General features: G+C 39.2%; 1 protein-coding gene across 3 annotated transcripts; it reads right to left on the bottom strand.

The window, feature by feature from the left end:
- Positions 1-13,326: 13,326 nt before the first annotated feature.
- Positions 13,327-24,412, bottom strand: LOC127636272 (AN1-type zinc finger protein 5-like). 3 transcript variants are annotated; one of them, XM_052116724.1, is made up of 6 exons: positions 24,272-24,371; positions 21,049-21,093; positions 16,326-16,497; positions 15,976-16,188; positions 15,115-15,243; positions 13,327-14,998 (listed from the first exon to the last, which is right to left on the bottom strand). In XM_052116724.1, the coding sequence occupies exons 2-6, from the start codon at positions 21,091-21,093 to the stop codon at positions 14,850-14,852; spliced, it is 708 nt and encodes a 235-aa protein (XP_051972684.1). In that variant the 5' UTR covers positions 24,272-24,371; the 3' UTR covers positions 13,327-14,849. The 3 variants fall into 3 exon arrangements, with proteins under 3 accessions (XP_051972684.1, XP_051972685.1, XP_051972686.1); XM_052116725.1 differs by having other exon boundaries at positions 15,976-16,185; positions 24,272-24,369; XM_052116726.1 differs by lacking the exon at positions 21,049-21,093 and having other exon boundaries at positions 24,272-24,412.
- Positions 24,413-25,176: the final 764 nt, after the last annotated feature.

Below are 25,176 nucleotides of genomic sequence, written 5' to 3' on the forward strand. Positions count from 1 at the left end.
CAGGACAACATCAGTTGCCTGTGACAAAGATGCCTCCCTTCCAGATGTGCTGAACGACTTCTACGCTCGGTTTGAAGTGCAGAACGACGTGATGGCAAGGAAGTCCACCCCTCCTCCCAACGACCAGGTGCTCTGTCTTACCACGGCAGATGTGAGGAAAACTCTACGTAGAGTCAACCCACGGAAGGCTGTTGGACCAGACAACATTCCTGGCAGAGTGCTCAGAGGATGTGCAGACCAGCTAGCAGATGTTCTTACTGACATCTTCAACATCTCTCTGAGCAGCGCCGTTGTTCCAACGTGCTTCAAGGCCACCACCATCATCCCCATGCCAAAGAAGTCTTCAGTGACCTGCCTCAACAACTATCGTCCCGTCGCACTTACACCCATCATCATGAAGTGCTTTGAGAGGCTCGTCATGAGGCAGATTAAGACCCAGCTGCCCCCCTCACTAGACCCACTGCAGTTTGCGTATCGTTCAAACCGTTCAACGGACGATGCCATCACCACAACCCTCCATCTGGCCCTCACCCACCTAGACAATAAGGACTCATACATTTGAATGCTGTTCATAGATTTCAGCTCAGCATTCAACACACTCATTCCCCAGCACCTGATTGGAAAGCTGAACCTGCTGGGCCTGGACACCTCCCTCTGCAACTGGATCCTGGACTTCCTGACTGGGAGACCTCAGTCAGTCCGGATCGGGAACAGCATCTCCACCACCACCACACTGAGCACTGGGGCCCCCAGCGCTGTGTGCTCAGTCCACTGCTGTTCACTCTGCTGACTCACGACTGTGCAGCAATGCACAGCTCGAATCACATCATCAAGTTCGCCGATGACACGACCGTGGTGGGTCTCATCAGCAAGAACAACGAGTCAGCATACAGAGAGGAGGTGCAGCGGCTGACTGAACTGGTGTAGAGCCAACAACCTGTCCCTGAATGTCGACAAAACAAAAGAGATGGTTGTTGACTTTAGGAGAGCACGAGGTGAACACACTCCGCTGAACATCGACGGCTCCTCTGTGGAGATCGTCAAGAGCACCAAATTCCTTGGTGTTCACCAGGCGGAGAACCTCACCTGGTCCCTCAACACCAGCTCTATCACCAAGAAAGCCCAGCAGCGTCTCTACTTTCTTCGAAGGCTGAGGAAAGCACATCTCCCAACCCCCATCCTCACGACATTCTATAGAGGGACTATTGAGAGCATCCTGAGCAGCTGCATCACTGCCTGGTTTGGGACTTGCACCATTTCGGACCGCAAAGCCCTGCAGAGGATAGTGAGGACAGCTGAGAAGATCATTGGGGTCTCTCTTCCCTCCATCAAAGACATTTACAAAAAACACTGTATCCGCAAAGCAACCAGCATTGTGGACGACCCCACACACCCCTCACACAAACTCTTTACCCTCCTCCCGTCTGGCAAGAGGTACCGAAGCATTCGGGCCCTCACGGCCAGACTGTGTAACAGCTTCTTCCCCCAAGCCATCAGACTTCTCAATACTCAGAGACTGGTTTGACACACACACACACGTGTCCTGAGTTGCACTTTAATAACTGTCACTTTATAACTGTCTGCTACCTCAATAACTGCTATGTGCATAGAACATTATCTCATAGTATGTTATGTTTACATTTTCAGAAACTGTCATCTTTTTGCACTACTGAGTACTGGTCGGCGCTGCACTGTCTATTGTCCTGTTCATTGTCAGTAATTTGTTGTACTGTCCTGTACTTTTTGCACATGTTTGCACGTGCACTTTATATAGGTATATATAGGTAGTTTATATAGGTATTTTATTTCGTTGTGTAGTCTCATGTGGTCCTATGTTGGTCCTTTGTTGTTTTTATGTAGCACCATGGTCCTGGAGGAACGTTGTCTCATTTTGCTGTGTACTGTACTAACTGTATATGGTTGAAACGACAATAAAAACCACTTGACTTGACTAGCAAAGTCCTTCATTTGGAATGGTAAATGTGCCAGGATACGTTTCAGTAAGTTGCATTGGCCTATCGACAATGGTGGGCTAGGCCTACCCAAGACTTTGTTTTATTATTATGCATTTTGTCTCAAACAATTGGCTCATTGGTCACTTCCACCTGAGAGAGCCCCTCCCTGTTTTTGTATTGAACATGAAATTCTTGCCCCTATTTTGCAATTGCAAAGCTTTTCTATCAAACAAATCTAAGAAGTTAAGTTGTACCCCGTTATCTCGCATTTGCACTCGGTATGGACAAAAGTGTCCAGAGAGTTTAATTCTGTCATTTATTTAAATGTTGCCTCAAGCATATGACTGAACCCAAAACTATGTACTGTATTAAGTCCCCTTTCTGCTTGTCAGAATTGATTGTGTGGGGGGTTACTACACTCTGTGACCTATATCCTCTCATGAGTGGAGTGTTAAGATCCTTTGACAATTTAGTTCAACATTTTGGGATTCCCAGATCTCAGTTCTTAAGGTATTTACAGCTGTGCCACCTGCTCTGTACTATTTTTGGGAGTAGCATACACCCCTTAAGGTGAAAGATACTCTGAAAGTGGTGATTACTGATTTTGGAAAAGGTCATGAGGCATCATAGAATTACTCCCTGCTACCCAGATAGCAAAAAATATCCGCACGGCTTCTTTTTGCCGCCGTCCCTAAGCTGTCGGCTATAGGTGCGTCCCACTAGCGGGGATGAAACGTTTGCCGCTGAATTCGTCACTCCCATTTCTTGCGATATGCCGCCCGCTTCATTTTCTCTGGCGGTTGCCTTGGGCTGATCGACAGCGGGCGGCTGGCGGCAAGCCACTTTGAAATACAAGGATTTCTACTCTCAAAATCGACCAGCCATGTTGGCTATTATTATTTTTTGCTCCAAAGCCATTAGGGTTTATAACAGAGGCTTGACTCTTGATTCCATGATAAGGTAAGGTTTAGGAAATGACATTTAAATTACTTTGAAACTCTGAAGCGATTATACAGTAATATATGTAAAATATATTGAATTATTTTATGCACTTGAAAATTGTTTACATTTCTTTGATTGCTGTGCATTTGAGACATGCACCAATAAACCAAAAAGAATTCCTTTTGTAAAACTTACTTGGCAATAAATAGCTTTATGATTCTGATTAGGTTTTAAAATAGATATTTAATTCATGGTATGAACAATTTAGCAGAATAAATTGATGAAGTTAGACTTTTCACGAATGCCTGACTATCAGTGAACAGTGAAAGACATCTGCAACATGGCCAAAATCTCGGGTATACTATAATTTTTTTTATTAATTTGCAACCATGGTGATATCTGTCATAAACATGAAAATCCCTGTTTTGACGTGAAGGATAAACTCAATGAAAAAGCGAAATTATCTTCTGGTTTCACAGTTGCGCAGAAATTTCGTTTATGTCTACATTTTTTCCAACCTCGATTTTTTTTTTTGTTATTTTACCTTTTACAGGTTTTGCAATTATGACCTGTACAAATATTTAAGAAAGTGTTAAAGTCCCTGTAAAGGCAATAAAAAAAAATCTAAACGCATTATAAATGTTAAAAATGTATTGCTAAAACACATTACAAAGACTGAACTGTGAAGTTCCGTTGTCGCCATATCTGTTTCCGGTTTACTTGCGCGTCGCCCAAAATGTCTGACAAGCAAGAGGGACAAGGGCTTTAAACTCTACATATCGAGTTATCTGCACAACTACAAGGGTAAGTATTTTAATCTAATGTGGTGTGCCCGCAGATAGCGGCTAAGCTAGTTCGCCACGTGTTCATTTTTTATGTAAGGTTAGTATAGAAGCTTGTTTTTCTTAGTTTTAAAGCAGACTGTTTGTTAATTTTTGTGATACTTGTAATATAAATTATATTAACTTGCTCTCCTCTCAGTTTCTAATAAAGATCAGGGCACAGGTGAAGTCACTGTCAGGGCATTGTGCTACAGGTCCATGAGGAAAACAGATAAACCTCACAGTTTGAGTGTATGGTGAAGCTAGAATTGATAAGACCGCAGTTACAGGCTTGTTACTTTAATAGCCCGGTGTTCCTGGGGACTCGGCTAAGGTTATTCATGTTTAATGTAACTCAAATCAAATGAAAACAGTTATTGTAGGCAGGTAAGTTTCCCTAGCTGGTCCCTCTGTGTAAAATGCGTTCTTATTCAAGTTTTCAACTCAGTCATTCGTTTAAGATGCAATCTTGTGTTATAAGTATTAGGCTATCATGATTATACAGTGAGCAAACTATATAAATAAGTATTTAATATAATAAAAGTGTAGAGCAACAACCGAGGATGTAAGGTAAAGGCTGAATATTGTAGATTTATTACAATATGTTGCATGTTTGAATTAAAATACCTGTGGAAATGCAGGAGCACACACTCTACAAAGGCCTGACTGGAGATTTGCCTGATCTATCCGTCCTTCAGGTGAGTAGGGATACAACAATAGCAAATTTCACTGTACAGTATGATATATCAACCAAAATCTGTATACCAATATTTCATTATTTTCTTTTTCCTCCCTTTTACAAACAAATATTCTGCTTCAAAGAAAAAAAATGAAATTGATGTTATCATAAGGGTTCTTCATTATGAACTTGTATGCCATGCATAACATACTGTGGATAGAAATTACAAGGAAAGTTACTGGTATGATAATTGTAGTTATATTATATTACTATTATATTTAGTGTATTGCTAATCAATATATTGTTACTTCCCAGGTGACAGCGGCTCACTTCAAGAGCAGGTGAAGCAAGTTGGGACAATGTTGAAGATATTTGCTCGCACTGGGCAATCAGGTACAACTTGCAAACGACACCTGTGGTTGTTGGTTTAATTCCCACTGGGGCCACCTGTACATGTAGTAGACCTAGATATAAATGTCATAGTTTAGTAGTTGAAGGACCAGGACTGACTACTTTATTCTTTTATTCTGGGAACCCCTGTAGGTGCAGATCAAACCCTAATGCTGCGAAGTCTTGGAGTTTGGCGATGTTGTGCGTAGCATGGACAACAAAATGCTATGCTGCAACATTTCAGTGCCAATGTGTCTGTTGGAGAGTTATCCCTGCCAGGGGATGTTACTCCCCCCTAGACACCCAGGAAGATTTGGCGTTGCTTGACAACAGTTTGAGGCAGGATAAAGAGCTCCAGCAACGATTTGTAAGTGTGCCGATTTCGTTTATAACGCCATAGGGTAATCTAAAAAGTAAAATTAAGATCGTACACTGCATATTCTACAGTCTGAATCCACAGCCTGTCACATTTTAAATTTATGAGAAGCTTCAGAGAAATGTAATTTGTAACATGTTTTTTTTGTACTTTCAGCTTCGGTTTTTGGCAATCAAATGTGGGAGGGACCTAAAGACAACCGTGTGGCAAATGCTTCAGAGTATCTTCTCTAATCACCTTTCCATCAATACAACCTGGACTGGTGTAGGGGATAAAGCATGTTTTAGAGACATGTTCCTGAAGACCATTGTTCAAAGTAAGTTGGATATTTTTTTTAAGTAGATGTGTATGACCTTATGCCATTCAAATGGAATGACAGATCTTTATTTTCTACAGGAGCCATCCGGAAGAACCCGGCAACCCAGGATGCCACTGATGAGGCGATCCAGGTTAACGCTACACGCTACCTGAAAGGAGCATCTGAACATGAAGGTGGAAAAGGCGCCGACAGCTGAGAGGGACCCACAGCCGACCCCTTAAACCTAGGCTGACTACTGACACCCCAGCATCACTGACAACTGGAACCCTTTCTTTATCCTGCAGTCAGTAACATCAAGACCCCTAAAAAAGCCTGCTAAAAGTGTCAGACTACACTCACCCAATCCACACTGTTCACTGTGGAAATTGCTTTTTTTTTTTTTTTTTCTCTCGTGACCCTGCTTTGAGGGCAGCTCCTTGGATGAATATGGGATGGTTTGTCCTTTTATACAGGCGCACGAGGAATCACTGAAATATGCCAATTTGCACTGCCTCATTCTGGAGGTCGAGGAAAACCGGTGATTCTTAGCCCACTACGCCACGCAGTCCCCAAACTCTCCAGACATTCTGATTGGCTGTGTTCTCTACAGCCAGATTTTCTGCTGTTAATTATATATATTCCCACTTGTAGTCATGTGTAATTTGAATGTCAAAATGTATATTATACCTGTTATCCTGCACATTCCTTGATACCAAAGATCTCAATTATTTCATATACAGTTTGCTGCTTATTTCACTGTTACAGTGCTTTTTCTATTCTATTTTTAAATATAGCTTGTAAATCCTAGATTATACATCTAATACTTGATATCTGCACATTATCTGGTATCAAATATTCTACTTACCGTGACTTTAGTATTGGCTTATTTCATTGCGTCAGTGCTTAACGATTCTATTATAGTTTGTAAATCCTATTTCATGCCTGATATTTGATATTGCACATTAACTAGTACCAAAAATGTCAAAAAAATTACTTGAATCAATGACCAGTACTAATAAAGCCCCATGCTTACAGATCATTAACTAAAAAAAGTTGGTTTAGGGTTTAGTTACCCTTTAAACCATTACTTATAAGCGAGATCACATGTATTTTTCTTACTGTCATATCTTTCCTTCTCTTATAAAAAAATTATGAAACAACCCAGCTTTGAATCATCTGACTGACAATTGAGAACTACCAATACACATTAACATAAATCAAATTACAGTTACATTTTATGTGTTTTAACCATTTCACTCGACATGTGAAAAACAATATACATGGGCATCGTACACCTCGTGCTCTCCGTGACTAGCAAAGCTAGCATTGAGGTGCTGTACTTAGCTGCCCTTTTAATGGCTTCAAAACACACTACACAAACAATTTAACAAAATTTTTTTTCCTCGACATGAATATATTCTGACTGGTTTTGCTCAAATGATAACACAATATTTAGTTACAAGCAGAATACACTCACCAGAATGTCTCAGAAACGGTCACAGAAAACAATATGTATTCATCGACTTCTCTTCCACAGTGATTCAATTCAACTTCCTGGCTGATATATGAAACAATAAATCAGCTATTCAAGTCACACTATAAATGCTCATTTTAGTCAGCAAGTCAAAATTACTCACACGCTTTTTCTCCGTGCTCCGTGCTCCGTGCACATTCACTCTGCGCGCTATTGCTGTGCACTCACTCCTTGCATGAACTAACCTATCTCTTAAAGGGGCAGTAACAAGTTTTAAAGAAATGCAGCTAGTTATTGAAACAAGATATAAATGTCAAGGGTTACATGTGCATCTAGAGATGCAATGGTGCGCCTTATGCATTATAAGATATTACAGTGCATCCGTAAAGTATTCACAGTGCTTTACTTTTTCCACATTTTATGTTACAGCCTTATTCCAAAATTTATTAAATTCATTATTTTCCTCAATTCTACAAACAATACCCCATAATGACAATGTGAAAGAAATTTTGAAATCTTTGCAAATTTATTACAAATAAAAAAAAAAAAAATCACATGTACATAAGTATTCACTGCCTTTGCTCAATACTTTGTTGAAGCACCTTTGGCACCAATTACAGTATTTTTGAGTATAATGCTTGGCACACCTAGTTTTGGGCAGTTTCTCCCATTCTTCTTTACAGGACCTCTCAAGCTCCATCAGGTTGGATAGGGAACGTCGGTGCACAGCCATTTTCAGATCTCTCCAGAGATGTTCAATCGGGTTCAAGTCTCGGCTCTGGCTGGGCCACTCAAGGACATTCACAGAGTTTTCCCGTAGCCACTCCTTTGTTATCTTGGCTAAGTGCTTAGAGTTGTTGTCCTGTTGGAAGATGAACCTTCACCACAGTCTGAGGTCCAGAGCGCTCTGGAGCAGGTTTTCATCAAGGATGTCTCTGTACATTGCTGCATTCATCTTTCCCTCGATCCTGACTAGTCTCTCATTTCCTGCCGTTGAAAAACATCCCACCAGCATGATGCTGCCACCACCATGCTTCACTGTAGGGATGGTATTGGCCAGGTGATGAGCGGTGCCTGGTTTCCTCCAGACATGACGCTTGCCATTCAGGCCAAAGAGTTCAATCTTCGTTTCATCAGACCAGAGAATTTTGTTTCTCATGGTCTGAGAGTCCTTCAGGTGACTTTTGGCAAACACCAGGAGGGCTGTCATGTGCCTTTTACTGAGGAGTAGCTACCGTCTGGCCACTCTACTATACAGGCCTGATTGGTAGAGTGCTGCAGAGATGGTTGTTCATCTGGAAGGTTCCCACAGAGAAATGCTGGAGATCTGTCAGAGTGACCATTGGATTCTTGGTCACCTCCCTGATTAAGGCCCTTCTCCCCCGATCGCTCAGTTTGGCCAAGTGGCCAGCTCTAGGAAGAGTCCTGGTGGTGCTCAATGAGACCTTCAATGCTGCAGAAAATTTTCTGTACCCTTCCCCAGATCTGTGCCTCAATACAATCCTGTCTCGGAGGTCTTCAGAGAATTCCTTGGACTTCATGGTTGGTTTGTGCTCTGACATGCACTGTTAACTGTGGGACATTATATAGACAGGTGTGTGCCTTTCCAAATCATGTCCAATCAACTAAATTTACCACAGGTGGACTCCAATCAAGTTGTAGAATCATCTCAAGGATGATCAGTGGAAACAGGATGCACCTGAGCTCAATTTTGAGTGTCATGGCAAAGGCTGTGAATACTTATGTATATGTGATTTATTTTTTTAAATTTGCAAAGATTTCAAACAAACTTATTTCACGTTGTTATTATTGGGTATTGTTTGTAGAATTTTGAAGAAAATAATGAATTTAATCCATTTTGGAATAAGGCCGTAACATAACAAAATGTGGAGAAAGTGAAGTGCAGTGAATACTTTCCGGATGCACTGTACATCAATTCTATTGGGCCTCCTCTAGATTGTATAGGCTTGGTCTTAAAGACACACCCATCGATGCCAGTCAGAAAATGGAGACACAACCCAAAACTTTGGTTAAAGGTTCCGATTTTTGTGTGAGACTTATTGGGCACACAAATTTCGTTTTGCTCCAGAAGGTGTATTTTAGTCGAAGGGGCAGTCATCAATATTGGGAATAAACACAAAAAAATGGGTTCTAACCAGTGTTATGATTGCCAGACAATTCGTTTTAAGGGGATGGAAGTTGGCTGGAGTGTCCCCATTTCAGGAGTTGTACACTGAGATGGTGAGGGTGGAGGCTTTCAAGGAAGCATCGTCTAGAAGATGATGTGACATTGGAAAATGGAGCAATTGTTTAGCGTTATTGGAGGGCTCTCGGGGAGGGGCAGTGGAGAGAGGTGTAGTTACAAATGTGTGTGATTTATTATATATTTATAATATAATTAATAATTTTGTGTGTGTGTGTGCATACTCATGTGTGAACACAGGAATGTTTGTTGGGGGTCAGTGTGGGGTCAGGGATTGGGAGGGGTAGTAGTGGGGGTTAATTGTTGATTCTGTGTATATATGTTTTTCTTTTCTTTTTTTTATTGTATGAATCAATCAAAATGTTAATTACAAAAAAAAAAAAGAAAAAATAATCTTTCTCCTTTTTACTCTGTGTAGTTTAAGGCAGATGCAACAGCATGAGATCAACCTGCAGGCTGTTGAAGAGACAAATGCCAAAATCTCTGCTGTAAACAACAAGGTGTCCATAATGGAGTAATACTTGAGTCACATGAAGGTGTGTTTGACTACACACATTTTTGTGTAAATTAAGGTCTGTGGTACACATTAATTGAAAAGACTTCAATCATTTCAACCGTTGTGTGCTTCACAATTGTAAGTAAACAACGGTTGTCTGATGAATTGTACATATTACTAGTTGATATGTGCTTTATGAATGATTTACGATTCAACAGACAACCGTGGTAGTCCTTATATTAAAATACTGAAACCATTGTGAGCTTTATAAATGTAAGTTGCTCACAATGGTCTGATATATCAGTGGTACCGATTAATCGGTGCTGATACTTTTCTGGGTCAGCTGGTTCCCCAACGTAGATATCGAGGAATAAAAACTCAATTCAAGTTTGCAATCAATTGAGAGATTGTTTATTGATTGTTCTCTGCAGTTCCAACAAGCATCACAAGTCAATGGGATCCAGTAGTTCAAAAAAGTTCACAAGCGATTATAGTCACAGAATTAGAGGTCTAACAGTACAATGCTTTCTAAGACTCTGATAGGCACTTTACAAATATGGTCTGTTTCCACCTTCGTCCAAACAATAATTAGTTAGCAATAACGTTAATCAAGTTCCTATCATTGGTTTTACAGAACTTGTTTGCAGATGTCATGGGTTAGCTTAGCTATCAATTATGCCCAGGGGCGTCGGACTGGGGGGGTAAAGGGTACCGAGTACCCAGGGCCCGAGGCAGGGGGGGCCCCTTAGAAGTCAGTTTTCTATACATACATATTTGGTACGGGGGACCCAGCAAGATGGTTTGTACCCAGGGCCCAAAATTTGGTGCTACGCCCCTGGTTATGCCTACTTCTCTTTCTCTAAATCAAGAAGGTACCAAGGAGAGCAATTAAAATCCTTTGAGTTTTTGACTATGGTAAAGTTACATGTTAGAGGGCACCATAAACAATCCAAACACTGAATGATTTAGACTTGTCAACTTGTGGGTTTTATGTCCTTCCCGGGACTGGAGGCCTTCTCCCTAACATTGGTGGAATGCAGGGCCTCACCATCTGTGGAAATTTAGGAGACTGCACAGAGAAAGACAAGGTGCACATAAGGCCTAATACTGCATATAGTCACCTAATATGACTATAAACAAAACAATAACAAATAATAATAATAATATGACTATAAACAAAACATAACAAAAGATAAGATATAACTTGTAAGAGTAAAATAGAGTAAAGGGGATGAATATTCACCCCTTCAATAAATATATACAGTACACTGGTGGCCAAAAGTTTGGAATAATGTACAGATTTTGCACTTATGGAAAGAAATTGGTACTTTTATTCACCAAAGTGGCATTCAACTGATTACAATGTATAGTCAGGAAATTAATAATTACTATTTACGTAATTATTAATTTTAGTAAAATTACTATTACAATTAGAAAATAAATTCAGAACTTGAACTACTTCCAAAGGGTTCTCATCAAAAAATCCTCCATTTGCAGCAATGACAGCTTTGCAGATTCTTGGCATTCTAGCTGTCAGTTTGTCCAGATACTCAGGTGACATTTCACCCCACACTTCCTGTAGCACTTGCCATAGATGTGGCTGTCTTGTCGTCACTTCTCACGCACCGTACAGTCTAGCTGTTCCCACAAAAGCTCAATGGGGTTAAGATCCATAACACTCTTTTCCAATTATCTGTTGTCCAATGTCTGTGTTTCTTTGCCCACTCCAACCTTTTCTTTTTTTTTTCTTTTTCAAAAGTGTCTTTTTCTTTGCAGTTCTTCCCATAATGCCTGCACCCCTGAGCCTTCGCTTTACTGTTGTACATGAAACTGGTGTTGAGCAGGTAGAATTCAATGAAGCTGTCAGCGGAGGACATGAGAGGCATCTACTTCTCAAACTAGCGTCTCTGATGTACTTATCCTCTTGTTTAGTTGTACATCTGGCCTTCCACATCTCTTTCGGTCCTTGTTAGAGCCAGTTGTCCTTTGTCTTTAAAGACTGTAGTTACACCTTTGTATGAAATCTTCAGTTTTTTGGCAATTTCAAGCATTGTATAGCCTTCATTCCTCAAAACAATCATGAGTTTAGAAAGCGGTTTATTTTTTTGCCATTTTTGACCTAATATTGACCTTAAGATATGCCAGTCTATTGCATACTGTGGCAACTCAAAAACAAACAAAAGACAATGTTAAGATTAATTTAATGAACCATATAGCTTTCAACTGTGTTTGATATAATGGCAAGTGATTTTCTTGTGTGAGGGTGAGTAAATTCAGCAAATTCTCAGTTATGGTTGAACTTATGGGTGAATTCCTTTAATGGCTTCATGATAACTTAATGAAGACTTGCGCTGATATAAACTCTACTTATGTGTGCTTATAAGGATTGTCCTTTATATTTTTTTTCTGCAGTGCATTTTCAATGTTGCCAATCAAGAACAAAATGCCAATAAAAAACTAATTTGGGTGTTCCTCATCTCTAGATTATCAATTTCAGGGTTTCCCGCCGAAAATGTGTTAGTTAAGGTGGTGGTGGGGGGTATTTGGAATTGCATAACTCCTGACATAAATTAAGACAAATACTGAAACTCGAGTCATATCTTTTTAATGATGTATTAGTTTGTCAAGGTAATAACATTACATCTAATAGTCCGTCAAAATGTGCAAAGCTTATTACAATCACTGCTTATGGCAGAGCTGACACCTAGCATCGCTACAGGCTATCCTCCTTGGTTTAGAAAAAAAAAAATTCAAGGGCCCTTCGGTAATTGCACTCTTTTACGAGTGGACCATTTATGCAGGCTGTCAGACTGTTCCCCTGCAGTCTGTTCCGCAAGTCTGTCTTGACCTGGAAAGTGAATGAAGTTTAGATTAGCGTCGAGCCGCTCTACTAAAATTCGCGCTATGAACATAAAGCCCGCCTACTTTGATTTGATTGGTCATCTCAAATATTCTGACATTGACGAGCAGTGACAGACCAATGAGGTTCAGATGAACACACACACACACACACACACACACACACACACACACACACACACGGCGCCGCTGCGGAATAACGCGCTGATAACAAGACTGAAGCGAACACGAAGGCTTATCACATATTTAAAGATGGAAAGGGAGAAAACAGGACAGAGTAACACGGCGAATATCGCTCATATATATTTTTTTGACGACGTAGTTAAGGCGGCAGGCGTGTTGCTTAGGCGGCCGCCTTAGTTTCAAAGTGCTGCGGGAAACCCTGAATTTAGATCAACATCAATGTGATAAAAAAAAAAAAACATGGATAAATGAGCATGGTAGTAACAAAAAGCAAATATACTGTATACAAATCCACCATTTTGACTCGTTATGGGTTTAGCTTGGAAAAGCGGAGGACAAAAATAACCTTTTTAAAGAAAAGGTTTTTTAAACCGCTACTATGCCTTTGAAAATGGCATCACTAGTTTGGATTCTAAACTGGCGACAGAAATACGGGACACACAACATGACTGCTAAAATATTGTCAGGGAAAATGTTTCATGACACAATCTTCATACAGAGGATAATCTGCTAGCTGTTACATACATTTGATGGGGGTGCTATGGACCTTCTTCTTGGGGAGGCTGAAGTGCCACCTGATTAAAATGCAGTCTTTTGAACTTAACTTGTATTGAACCTGGAATATTCTGCAATTTTGCAAATGAATATCATGGTAAAAACAGCACAGTACACATTTTAATAGCTCTGTACATATTTTTATTTACATGATACAATTTCGCAGTAATGTTGGGTAACAAGATTATATGTGCAATACATATAATAAATAAAAGATGGTTTGTACAAACTTGCATAACTAAAATCAAATCTGAACAGATTGTTATTTGTACTGTGTAAACTCACAAAGCTCCAAATAAACAACAGCACTGAGCAGCCAGACCCAAAACAGGAAACGGACTGAGCCTCGGATTAAAAAGATTCCATTCACAGAGTAGTCTACTCAGATACTCATACTCTCATACACTGACACACAATACACAAGCATACTCATAGGCCTGATTCAATGACAAAACAACTTTTTCTGACCTGCATTTAAACATAGTAATGTGATAATCAACAATACCCATTGAAAAGATCAAATAGCCACACACACACACACACACACACACACACACACACACACACACAAAAACATTACGTGAATTATAAAGCAAAAAGGAAATAAATGAAGTTCTAGTATGCGGTCAATTTTATAAGAAAAATCTAATTTCACTAACAATGCAACACACCCATTTAAAAATCCCACTGTTAGAACAGAATAAAAGACCCAGGAACCACGTTTCCGTAAATTGGTGCCCCTTTACAATTCAACGCAAGAATGTAAAATGACGCAAAATTTATTCATTTAAATCTTGAGGGATCATGTGGAAAGAGAATAAATCTACGTGCATTTGTCACAATTTCTGATTCCATCCATACTCGACAAGGACAGTGAAAGTGGTTGTGCAAAACTGAATGGTTAGCATTTTGGCCTGGCTGCATTAAACCAATCGAACAAGGATTTCTTATTTTGCACAGAGTCTGTCCACAGTTTAACAAACAAATTCTTTAACACAGCTTAACGAAAAAAGAAAAAAAAACAGCATCAATCCAATAGCCTGATAAATGACGCAAGCTGACACACTAGCAGAAAATGTTGCTGTTGAATGTTGTACAAGGCTGACTCGAACGGGAGGGGTGATACCCAGAAGAAACAGAAGAGCGTCCATTTGCTACATGAGCCAGCCATGCACTGTTGCTCTGACAGATTTCGGGTCAGAGCGGTAACAGTCGTCGGAGAGATCCTCATCATGAGACGAACCAAGTGACGCAATCACAACGTAAAAGTACGACAACCACAACCAGACAGACAGCCTTGTACAAAACAATCAGATTCAATCAAGTACAGCACTTTTTCCACTCTGACACGTTAGGCAAATATCTCTGGCTTGATCACTTTTTTTGTAAAGTCTCTTTTGATTTGTTTTCTTACATCCCCATTTGTTTTAACTTGAAGCTCCATGTACAAACAGAAATCAAAAAGAAAGGTGGAAGTGATCACTCATGCATTGGCTTAGAAACAGGAATCTTTCCCCATACGGCAATTTAAAAAAAACTAGTCTTTAGAATCACACGTCAAGCGTGAGTCCTTTTTATCCATTCTCTCGCAAAATCAATGTATGGATAAGCGAGAGATTTATATTCTCTGAATCTTATCTGCGACCACAATGGGGTTTTCTTTGCGGATCTTGGCAGCAGCCTCCGCCTTGTAGTCGTAGGGGCAGTTGTGCTCGTCTGAGTAGCGATGAAGTCCACAGAACAGATTCCCACAACGGCAGTCGAATCCTGACAAACAAAACAACATCAGTATCAGAGCATGTGGACGAAACGTTGCAGTTACACATGACCTACGGAACTTCGCATGATGGTATGTTCTCTAGAAGAGACATGGTTTTGCTCACCTGTAAGGCCGACCTTCTTGCGGCACATAAAGCATCTGTTCTTCTTGGGTTTGGGGGCTTCTGGTGTCTTGGCTTCATCGCTACCATCCGCAACAGAATGTTGAGTGGACGCTGTTGGCTGAGTGACAACTGCAAAGACAAATCCAAGAGAATTACATGTAACAAATGGCCCAGACAAAACAGTAAGTCTACATAGCAATATCCGATTTAGACAAATCATTCTTGAACTGCTTTTTTCCCCCAGTTCAAAGTGCTTCTAAATCACTATTTCATGAGCTTTGTTTGAGAGAAAAATGTAATGCACTGGAATCATACACAACATAATATAAAAAAAAAAAAAAAACAACATTTAACAATCTTTGAAAGTACAAATATATGGTTACTGTACTTGTGATTTTTTTTTTTTATTTATATTTGTATAGATATTTTATATTTGTATAGCTAAAATGCTTAGTTTGGTTAATATAGAGCACTGCAACGGGGTCAAGTCTACGTTCTTTTAAATAAAACTTTCTGGTTTGTTTTGGCTTGTTTATAGTTAAAAGTACCATATTATGCACCAAATCTTCATTGTTTCTGGTTATTATTGGGACAATAATACACAATACACTTTTTATTTTATTTATATTAGCTTTGGACTCCTGTAGCATCCGTGTACATCAAATAAGGTTGAAATAACGTTTTAATGTTTTAAAATGTAATAAATTGATTTTAAAAACCAATGACAATTTATCAGATATTGGCCCGTCCAATCACCTTGTTACCAGTTTTGGCAAAATCCACTACCTCTAATCTTGGAGTTCTTTATGAATTTCACAGACCAATGTGACACTTCTTCATTTTTGAACCAGAAATACTAACCTGCCACAGGAAGTTCTACTTTTGGAGAGGCCACTTCCTCTTCACAGGAAATGCTCATCTCCGTCATCTGTTGTGTAACCGGAAGGGCAGCAGCGGCTGTGCTATTAGGCGACTCAGCAGAACTAGCACAGGAAGCATTGTTTAGTGTGGCTTCAATAATCTGAATGGCTGAGGCTTCAGAGTTTGGACTACTAGTTAGACTGCTGGAACCTGCTGGGAGAGAGAAAAATCCCCTTAACATTAATGAGCTACAACACAAGAAACATTTGAGCTCATAAATGCATTCGATCATCCATGAAGACATTCAAAGACTGAAACAATACAAAAGGGAGGAGTTAATGTCACTGTACCCATTGTGCTAATAGGACTGACTCCCCCATTGTTTTGTCTTGTTAAGTGCTCTTTGTAGCAGACAGAGCACATGCCATTGGTCCTTGGGTTGCCATAGAAACCACAGCCAGTGGCACAGAGCATGGGCCTCTGATTGGTCTCCTGGGCCATCTCTCTAAAAGTGGGTGATTCCTAGAAAGGAGAAAACAGGTGTGTAAGTAAAAGGTTCAGAAAAAAAAACACCTGTAGCAACGTTGCACTACTTTAATAAACATTTAACAAATCGCAAAAGACATATCCAACTTATGTTACCCAACTAACGCTTTTAAACCAGGTATGAGCAATAATAATGCTGGTCTTAGCTAATGGTTAATTGACTAATAATGTTGACCGAGATTGTATTCTGCTCAACTCATGCCAACATTTCTTTTTTCAAGAAACATCTTTTAATTAGACTGGTATCGGTCTCTAGACCAAGGGTCAGGAACATATGGCACACGTGCCCCAAATGCAGTGCTTCAATTTCGGTAAATCACACGAGTAAATGCGTTTTTTGACTTTAAGAAAATAAAATCTAAATAACCGAACTCATTGAATTGAAACATCTTCATAGAAGATATGTATTCAAGTAAGTGTTTTGTGTGAATTGCATTTTCAATATATTTTTGAATAATTAAATCAATCTAGAGACACACACACACACACACACACACACACACACACACACACACACACACACACACACACACACACACGTCATTGACCCAAATACCACTAGTAAGCAGCCAAAAAACTCCAAAAAGTGCATTATTTGCCTGAAGTGTGAACTGGCTTAAGAAGATTTACACAAAGTAAGGATCATTACTGTAGACAGTGAATGAGATTATGGCAAACTGAAGGCTCCGACATCTGAACACTGTTTTCTTGGCATCAGTTTTGCATGAGCCTCATCTTGGCACTAGATCACCTGATTCACACATAGTCCTGCAAATGCCTGCAGGGCATGTGTAGCCATTTTCCTGCTGGACTAAACTTCGTAGGTCAAAAACCGCAAGAATTCCTAGAACATTCAGTTAATAAATGTTTTCTTCCTAGTCTCAAATTGTGGTTAACAAAATCTGAACAATTAAAATTCCTCATTATCAAAGCACAAGGTGTGAATATGCAACACTAGTAAGGATGGAAGTACCAACTGAACGTGTTTTCTACAATGAAAACTTTGTTGTGAGCACTAGGAAAATTACAGTACTCTATGGAAGTGTAGAAAGACAATGATTTCTGATTATTCTATCAAGTTGTCCTGTGTAAAAGCTGTAAACAAAATCATTGGCTGTCATTTAGCAGCATGAAGCCAATAAAGTTTTAACCTGGACCGTCTCAGACCAATAGCCGCATTTCCACTATCTGGTCAAATGAGGGCGTGCTAGTGCATGCCAGGGCCAGTTGCGTTGCCTTTGGCCTGCTGATTACCCTTGGGCCAAACAAGGCCAACTGTGGAGTGAGACGGGGTCAATGTCAAAGGCGGAGTTTAGCCGAACTTACCAGGTTGTGTATCCACCGCACAAAGGTAGAGGATCAGGAAAAATAAAATTATGGGTAAATTTGTTAAAATGCACAATGGACAAAGCGGTGCCCAAAGAAAGAACTTTCCATGGTTCGAGGTCATGGACAGTGTGCTGGACATGTCCCGCTCTTAGTGGAGAGACCACTTAGGACAGACACCATGGCAGTTACAGTCAGTGAGTTGTCAACACTAACTTATCTTGATAGCTAGCTAATGTTTACAAACAATATAAAATTAAATATTCTAGATAACTAGGTAACATGATACCTCAGCTTGAGCTTCCCTCCTGCTTGTGAAATGGGCGGGGTGTGTGGCGTTGGCACAGCAGCAGCGTATTAAAGGCAGGTTTTTGGCAACATTGCGGGGCTATTTGCCTGATGGTGGGAACAAAGATCGATTTTGGTATCAAGGTCTGAGGCTATTGGCCCCGGCTCAATAGTGGAAAAGTGGCTAAAGACATTGTTTAGGGCCATTTACACACAACTTGTATTGCCTCCGACTAAGAAGTTTTTCTATATTTTTTTGTACATAAACATGCGCTAGACGGACATTTTTGACTGTTGTGCCACATCTTGCTGTTATTTCGACATCACACACAGGAGCACCTCATTTTTTAGATACAACATCAGGTTAAAAAGAATGTCAAGACAACCATGTTCTGCTATATTTGATGTGTTGCATGTAGCTTTTTCCCCACAAGAACGCATTTGGTCTGAACAGCCTCTTAGGTTTTTTTGATGGCCATTACTCTTGTAGGTGATAATAGCCAAATACATGAGCAAATAAGAGAGTGGTTTTGTACTTGGTATAATACAATCAATTCAGTACATTATACATTTGATTACTTTTTAATGGAGGTAAATTCTTGACTAAAGTCTTTGAAGGAAGTTGAATTGCGCCAATCAAAAAAATAAATGCATTGTATTATCAGTGCTTATATTTAAATTTGTTGCATTTACAGTGCTTTTATTTTGGGAGGCTGAAATTTAACATGGTTGTATTTTTAAACATTGAATATTTAATTCGGAAACATTTCACAACTAATTTCATTATTAAAAATTAAACAATAAATATTCACCTTCCATAGTTAAATTTCCAAAATATTCAGTTCATTTGAAAATACCATTTAGATTTTTTAACTGATAAAATTCATCCCGTACTATTTCGCTTAACAAAATTAACTTTCTTAAATTAATTTGGAAATTCAAACTTCCACATCCGGGAACTGCAGAAAAAGCAGCAGAGAACCGATGCCCAATCTCAATCTGGTGCTATTCGTTCTCAGCAGTAGGGGGTGCAATGCGATCGGATGTTGACTGCTGAAGACCAAAGCTACAGGTAGAGAGAATAGCCTTGCATGTTTTGATAGTTTGTTTTTCCAAAATTGTTCATGGTAGAAAATAGATACATATTTGATTTGCATTTTACATGTGGGTGGACATGAAATACACCTTTCCGCTGATTGGTCAACCCACATCATCATCAGTTCCTCAATGCCGTACATCAGAATAATTATCCGCCACTGCTCAATTTACTGCAACTTCTCTCTACCTCTCTACTAAGGAATGCCTGTGACACAAACCGTACTAGTCAAGGAAGGGTCTATAGGCAGTTCTTCGTACCAACATTCTTTTGCGTAGGCATTGGTTCTGCAACCTACATGTGCCAGAGAAATATTAGTTGTCCATTTCAGAAATGGCCTATTGATGGCTCTCGCATCTGCACACAAAAGTTCTTAGCCTACTTCTTTAGACACACAGCCCGTTTTATTTAGCTTGTCAGCTATCAAAATCTCTACCAAACAGTGTGGCGAAGCTGCACACCTTAGTAGAGGACATTTAATTAAGTGAACACAAACCCAGAGACAATTCACACACAGCACGATCCATTGGACCACACGGAGCGGATGTATTTACATTGTAGTGATGCACAGACCAGTATGTGGAATTATAAACTTTTCACATTTTGTATAAAATATTTATAATACATTGTCCAGGTTATAACATAACTTAGATGTTTGAAGAGTTGATTGCTGTGTAGGCATTATGTATAATGTAGTAGGGTGACCAGTCTCAAATTGGAAACTTTTGTCTCATTTCACTTATTTGTCCATGGCTGGTTTTCCCAAGGCACCAAGTAGAATGTTAGCATCACTTAAGTGGTAATTAATCGCTTTGACACATTTCCCAAAAAGTATCATATGGTCATAAGTGCAACTTAAAATTAATTTTTCTTGCATTTTCACAGCTTATCAGAGAATATGGAACATTTAATAACTTGCATTGATATATTTGGATCATTGGAAAGCCATAGCCAGAAACAAGGTTTTGGGTGTGCCAAGGGAAAACTGTTCAAGAGCACAAAAAAGTAAAAGAAATTGGTAACTTTAACAACAATTGCGATTCACAAATGTAACCATTTTCTTGGAACAGATGCTCAGTGCCTAATCACACTGCTGGCTTTTAAATATGCACCGCTACTATTGTCAAAAATGTAAAAAAAAAAAATACACTGGCCTCAGGGAAAAAATGCTTTGGTGGACGCATAAAACTGAAATGAGCATGATGACTGAAATATTTTAATTTTTTTTTTACTTCTAAAACATTTTTTTTACTTCCGTTTTTGCAGTTTGTCCTTTATATAAATACAACAATTGAATATCATGCATCTCATTAATGTGAGAATGAGTGGCTGTGGCTCTCATTATTTCTGGATTGTTCATTTGAATTTACAGAGATTTCACAAAGTGTGATAATTATAAATAAACAATTGGTTTTTCATATCAGCATTTGCATGCTTAAAACAGATTGGCAGAGATTCAATTTGGTCAATAACTGGCCGATACATTGATGCATCCCTAGAACTTATATTATGGAATTTACACAGGTCAGCTGTAATTTTTGTTTTGTTTATGTAACGGAGAAATAGATAGTATTCAGATGATGCACGACTGCTATTGTTAGGAGACGGATAAAAACAGCATATCTGGAGGTACGTTCTGGAAAGAATATTCCTAAATACTATGTGAAGTTTAGTGTACTATTTAAAGCATCAAGTATCTGACTTGTATAGGGTAGCGTTTGCGTATATACATTTTAACACACATCTTTAAGAAGAAACATTTAGCGGTATTATTTAATACTTATACTTGCTACAATGTGTTGCTGTTGGTAACATACCTTTGCGGTGGCAATATTGCGGTCGTCTTGATTGTTCTTTCCCATCTGTAAACGTTTATTGTCCAGCACCCATCCACAGAAAAAAAATACATGATTTTAGAGACTTGAATATCTTTCCTGACTACTGGAAGCACTAACAGTATTGATGATGATCGCAGCATGTAGATAATGTCAAAACTAGAAGTTTGTTATTTTTTTTTACAAGTTGGAAGGATCCAACACACTTAAGTTTATCTTCATATTTCTCTTTTCATAACACCTTCACAAAAATTATCCAGAGTTTCTATGTTCATTTTAATGTTTTTGGCAATCAAAAGGTTTCAAATTTTACTATAGCTTTGGTAACGTAGAAATGCAGTGCTGTGTTTACCGATGCCCCCCATGGCGGTGGGATCATGTTTGATGACGTAATCTATTACTATCTTTACATGCCATTGTTTTCACTCGATTTATATGCAACTTTTTTAAAGTGCATTTAATAGCATATTAGTTTTGCTGTGGTATCAAAATTAGCATTGAGAATTGTGAAATTTAACTTTGATATTGAACACTGAAGTTGTGGTATCTTCCCAACCTGTCTAACTAGATAAAGTAACAATACGTGTATTCGACTTGAACTGCACTTCACATTTCCAATCAGCGAGATTTGACGGTTGCAGCTGGGGGATGGTAGATCGAGCGATATTGCAGATGAAGTGGAGTACAGATAGACAGAATTTTTAAGTTTACAAATAGTCAGACACATTTCTTGGAAAAGGTTACATGCAGCTTAATACAGTGCTATTATTATTTATCCCCTTTTCTCCCAATTTGGAAAGCCCAATTCCCACTATTTAGTAGGTCCTCATGATGGCACGGTTACGCAGCTCAGTTCAGGGTGGCGGAGGACAAGTCTCGGTTGCCTCCGCTTCTGAGACTGTCAATCCGCACATCTCATCACGCGGCTCGTTGTGCATGACACGCGGAGACTCGCAGCACGTGGAGACTTATGCTACTCTCCACGATCCACTCACAACATCCCACGCGCCCCATTGAGAGCGAGAACCCCCACGAGGAGGTTACCCTGTGTGACTCTACCCTCCCTAGCAAACGGGACGATTTGGTTGCTTAGGAGACCTGGCTGGAATCACTCAGCACGCCCTGGATTCAAACTCACGATTCAAGGGGTGCTAATCATGAGTCAAACAGCTGGTTTCGAATCAATCTAGCAGTACTTAGATGGGATACGTCACGGTGGTGCGGTCTAAATTGGGACAAAATGTCGAACCAACATGCACTACTTCCAAGTGTGCCGCTGCACAATGTCGAACACACCTAATATATTTTAATCAGGAAACTAATAAGCAGCACCTACAGACCAGTCACTAACAAATCACTTGGTGCATTTGAGATTTGATCAAGACTAGCAAATCACTCATTAATCGTAGCAGCACTGTGCATTCTAAGATCTGTAGGCGAGAACAGTTGGAACATTCTGTTCGACTACAGGGTCAATTACACCAACACGGTCCACATCCAACTGCCTTCAACAACAGCAATACAGCTGATATCCACCATGTGGAGTGAGATATTTATGAGGGCCCTGAAGATCCTGGGGACCGCTCGTCTCAAAACACAAGATTGCAGCATTTCATCTCTGTCTTTTCTTAAGACACGTCAGAGGTTTTCCCCAGAAAAACCCACCACATGGCCCACGTCACACGTGTGCCTGTTGTGGGTGGATTAGTTGTTGCCAGTCACAAGGGTGCTGTGTTGATGTGCTGATCTGAACAACAGTGTGTCCTGACTATAAATACCCCCGATCATGCTGATCTGCCTCCATTACATCATGGGTTTCTAGTAGGAGCATGTTGGCATAGGGCCCCCCTTCCTGTGTATGGGCTCTAAAATGGGTGTATATGTTTTGATAAAGCCAAAAATGGTAATGTCCCAAGTGTGTGTCCAAACAGAGCCATTTTCCCCAGCTGTTTGTGTTTTTAGTGTGCATTTGACAATGTCTAGAATATATCAAAGGTACAGCTCTTTTGGATTTCTTGAAACAACAACAAAAGATGATACATTTTAAAAGTAAAAACGAATTTGAGCAAAATAAACCAGCCATAAACTGCTTAAAAAAAAAAACAGTAAAGAGATGATCAAACTAGCTTTCAATCCATGCTAAAATGCTCTGTGTGTGCCATTTGGTGTGCCACCAAAATAGGATACATTAATCAATATATACACCCTATGCAAAGGCTTACAACTGCCTTTGTAATGCAAACACGTATATATGTACTGTCTATACATCGTTTTTATAGCGGATATAGAGATGTAAGTGTGTTTGAGGCCTGAAAGTGAAATCCAATGAGTCATGCTAACACTAGCATAATGGCTAACACACGCATACAAACTTTTAGACCACATTTAACACAAGCTCTATTACATTAAATCTCTGCGGGGTCTTCAGCTATAGGGGTTGTGATAGTGAATGTGTGGATGAATGGTAATTTAGTTGTTTATCTGGTTTATATTTGGTTAAGAGTGAATGCTTTGTGGTCTCCTTTGTTTCCAACATTCTTCCTGTTTGAGTCAAAGTACAACGATTCACCAGCACTAAACCATTTCAGAAAAAAACACTTCGAATATTCAACATAGACAATCTGAGAACATTTTTCATTTGACATTTGTTTATCAGTTCAGCTCGACGCTGAAGTCACAATTGGGTGATATTTGATCTGTCTAGATCTAAAGACACAAAACTGCCCATAATAAAACCAAAAACACGTCACAGAAACTATAATACTCGACTTATACATACAGCAGACTCATACTTTCATCTATAAAAAACACATGCAGATAACTGGGTCTAAATGTTCTCATTTTTCATCACTATCATTCTGAAGGCAAAGCTCGGTTGAAAGGAGAATCAAACAGCTTGTTAAGTGTTAAATATGAATGCTGAAACAACAGTCTTGTGTTTTAAACATAGTTCAACATCAAATATAAAGTAACAACGAGCTAACACTCTAGCTAACATGCTAACATGAGCCATCAACCATTTTTGGTTACTTCCTCTACAAGTTTATCCGTTCAATTCACAACTGACTCTTTATTTTGCATTATACTCAAACAAAATTATAGTAATAATACATAAATATGGGTAATAATAGTAATTTAATTAATAATTAATAAATGTGTCCTTACGGGGGTAAAACAACAACAACATGAAAATAGTTTTACTTGCCTTATATGAGTAAAAAAAGGGAAGCTCCCAGAATAAACTACAGATTAAACCCTCGGCTGTAGTGTTCCCCCGACAAGATGCGCTCGTTTCAGTGTATGTGTGTGCTTTTCTGGCTGCTGTTTGTTAGATCCTTTAATAAGAGGCGTGACGTCACGGTGATGGACACGTCCGCGGGGCGGGGCTAACTGCACCAGTCATAACAAGTTTACTGTACAAAAACAACCTTCTTCTCTGAGGCAATATGGCAATGCAAACGCAATATTTTTAAGTATACAATACTTAATAAAAACAAAATTACAAACATTTGTTGTTTCCTTTGATTTGGGGGAGTTGTTAATGAGTCAATTTTTAAAGTTTGTCCTGAAAACACTTAATTAGTTTTTTTTCTCTTGATGTATCGGACCACCTTCCTTTCTTCCTTCATAAGTGTCCATCTATCTATCTTGCCCTGTTTACAACCTATCTGAATGTAATACAAATAAAAATAAATATACCAGTTTTTCCAAATCGCTTTGGCACAATATTCGAATGACTATTAAACTTAGTCAAACTGCATGACTAACTATATTAACATTAGGTAATTTGTTCACATGATTAGTCATTTATAATTGCTTTGGCACAAAATGCATTGAGTAAGCCTTGCAGATCAAAATAGTTTGCATTAATTTGCTATTGAATGATATTACTCTCAAATGCAATTATACACATGTTCATTGTGTAAATCCCTACATGCTACATAGAACAATCACAATAACCTGTCACACATATATTAGATACATAATAGTTATGTGGTATTGTCATAATAGTTGTCAGATGGATAGAGTTAGGCTAGATGGGGAACAATTCTATTTCCTCTCAAATTAGAGCAATGTATTTACAGCTAAGAATTCATCATTGTACATTGT

This window comes from Xyrauchen texanus, chromosome 44 (assembly GCF_025860055.1).
Source record: "Xyrauchen texanus isolate HMW12.3.18 chromosome 44, RBS_HiC_50CHRs, whole genome shotgun sequence".
Lineage (NCBI taxonomy): Eukaryota > Metazoa > Chordata > Actinopteri > Cypriniformes > Catostomidae > Xyrauchen > Xyrauchen texanus.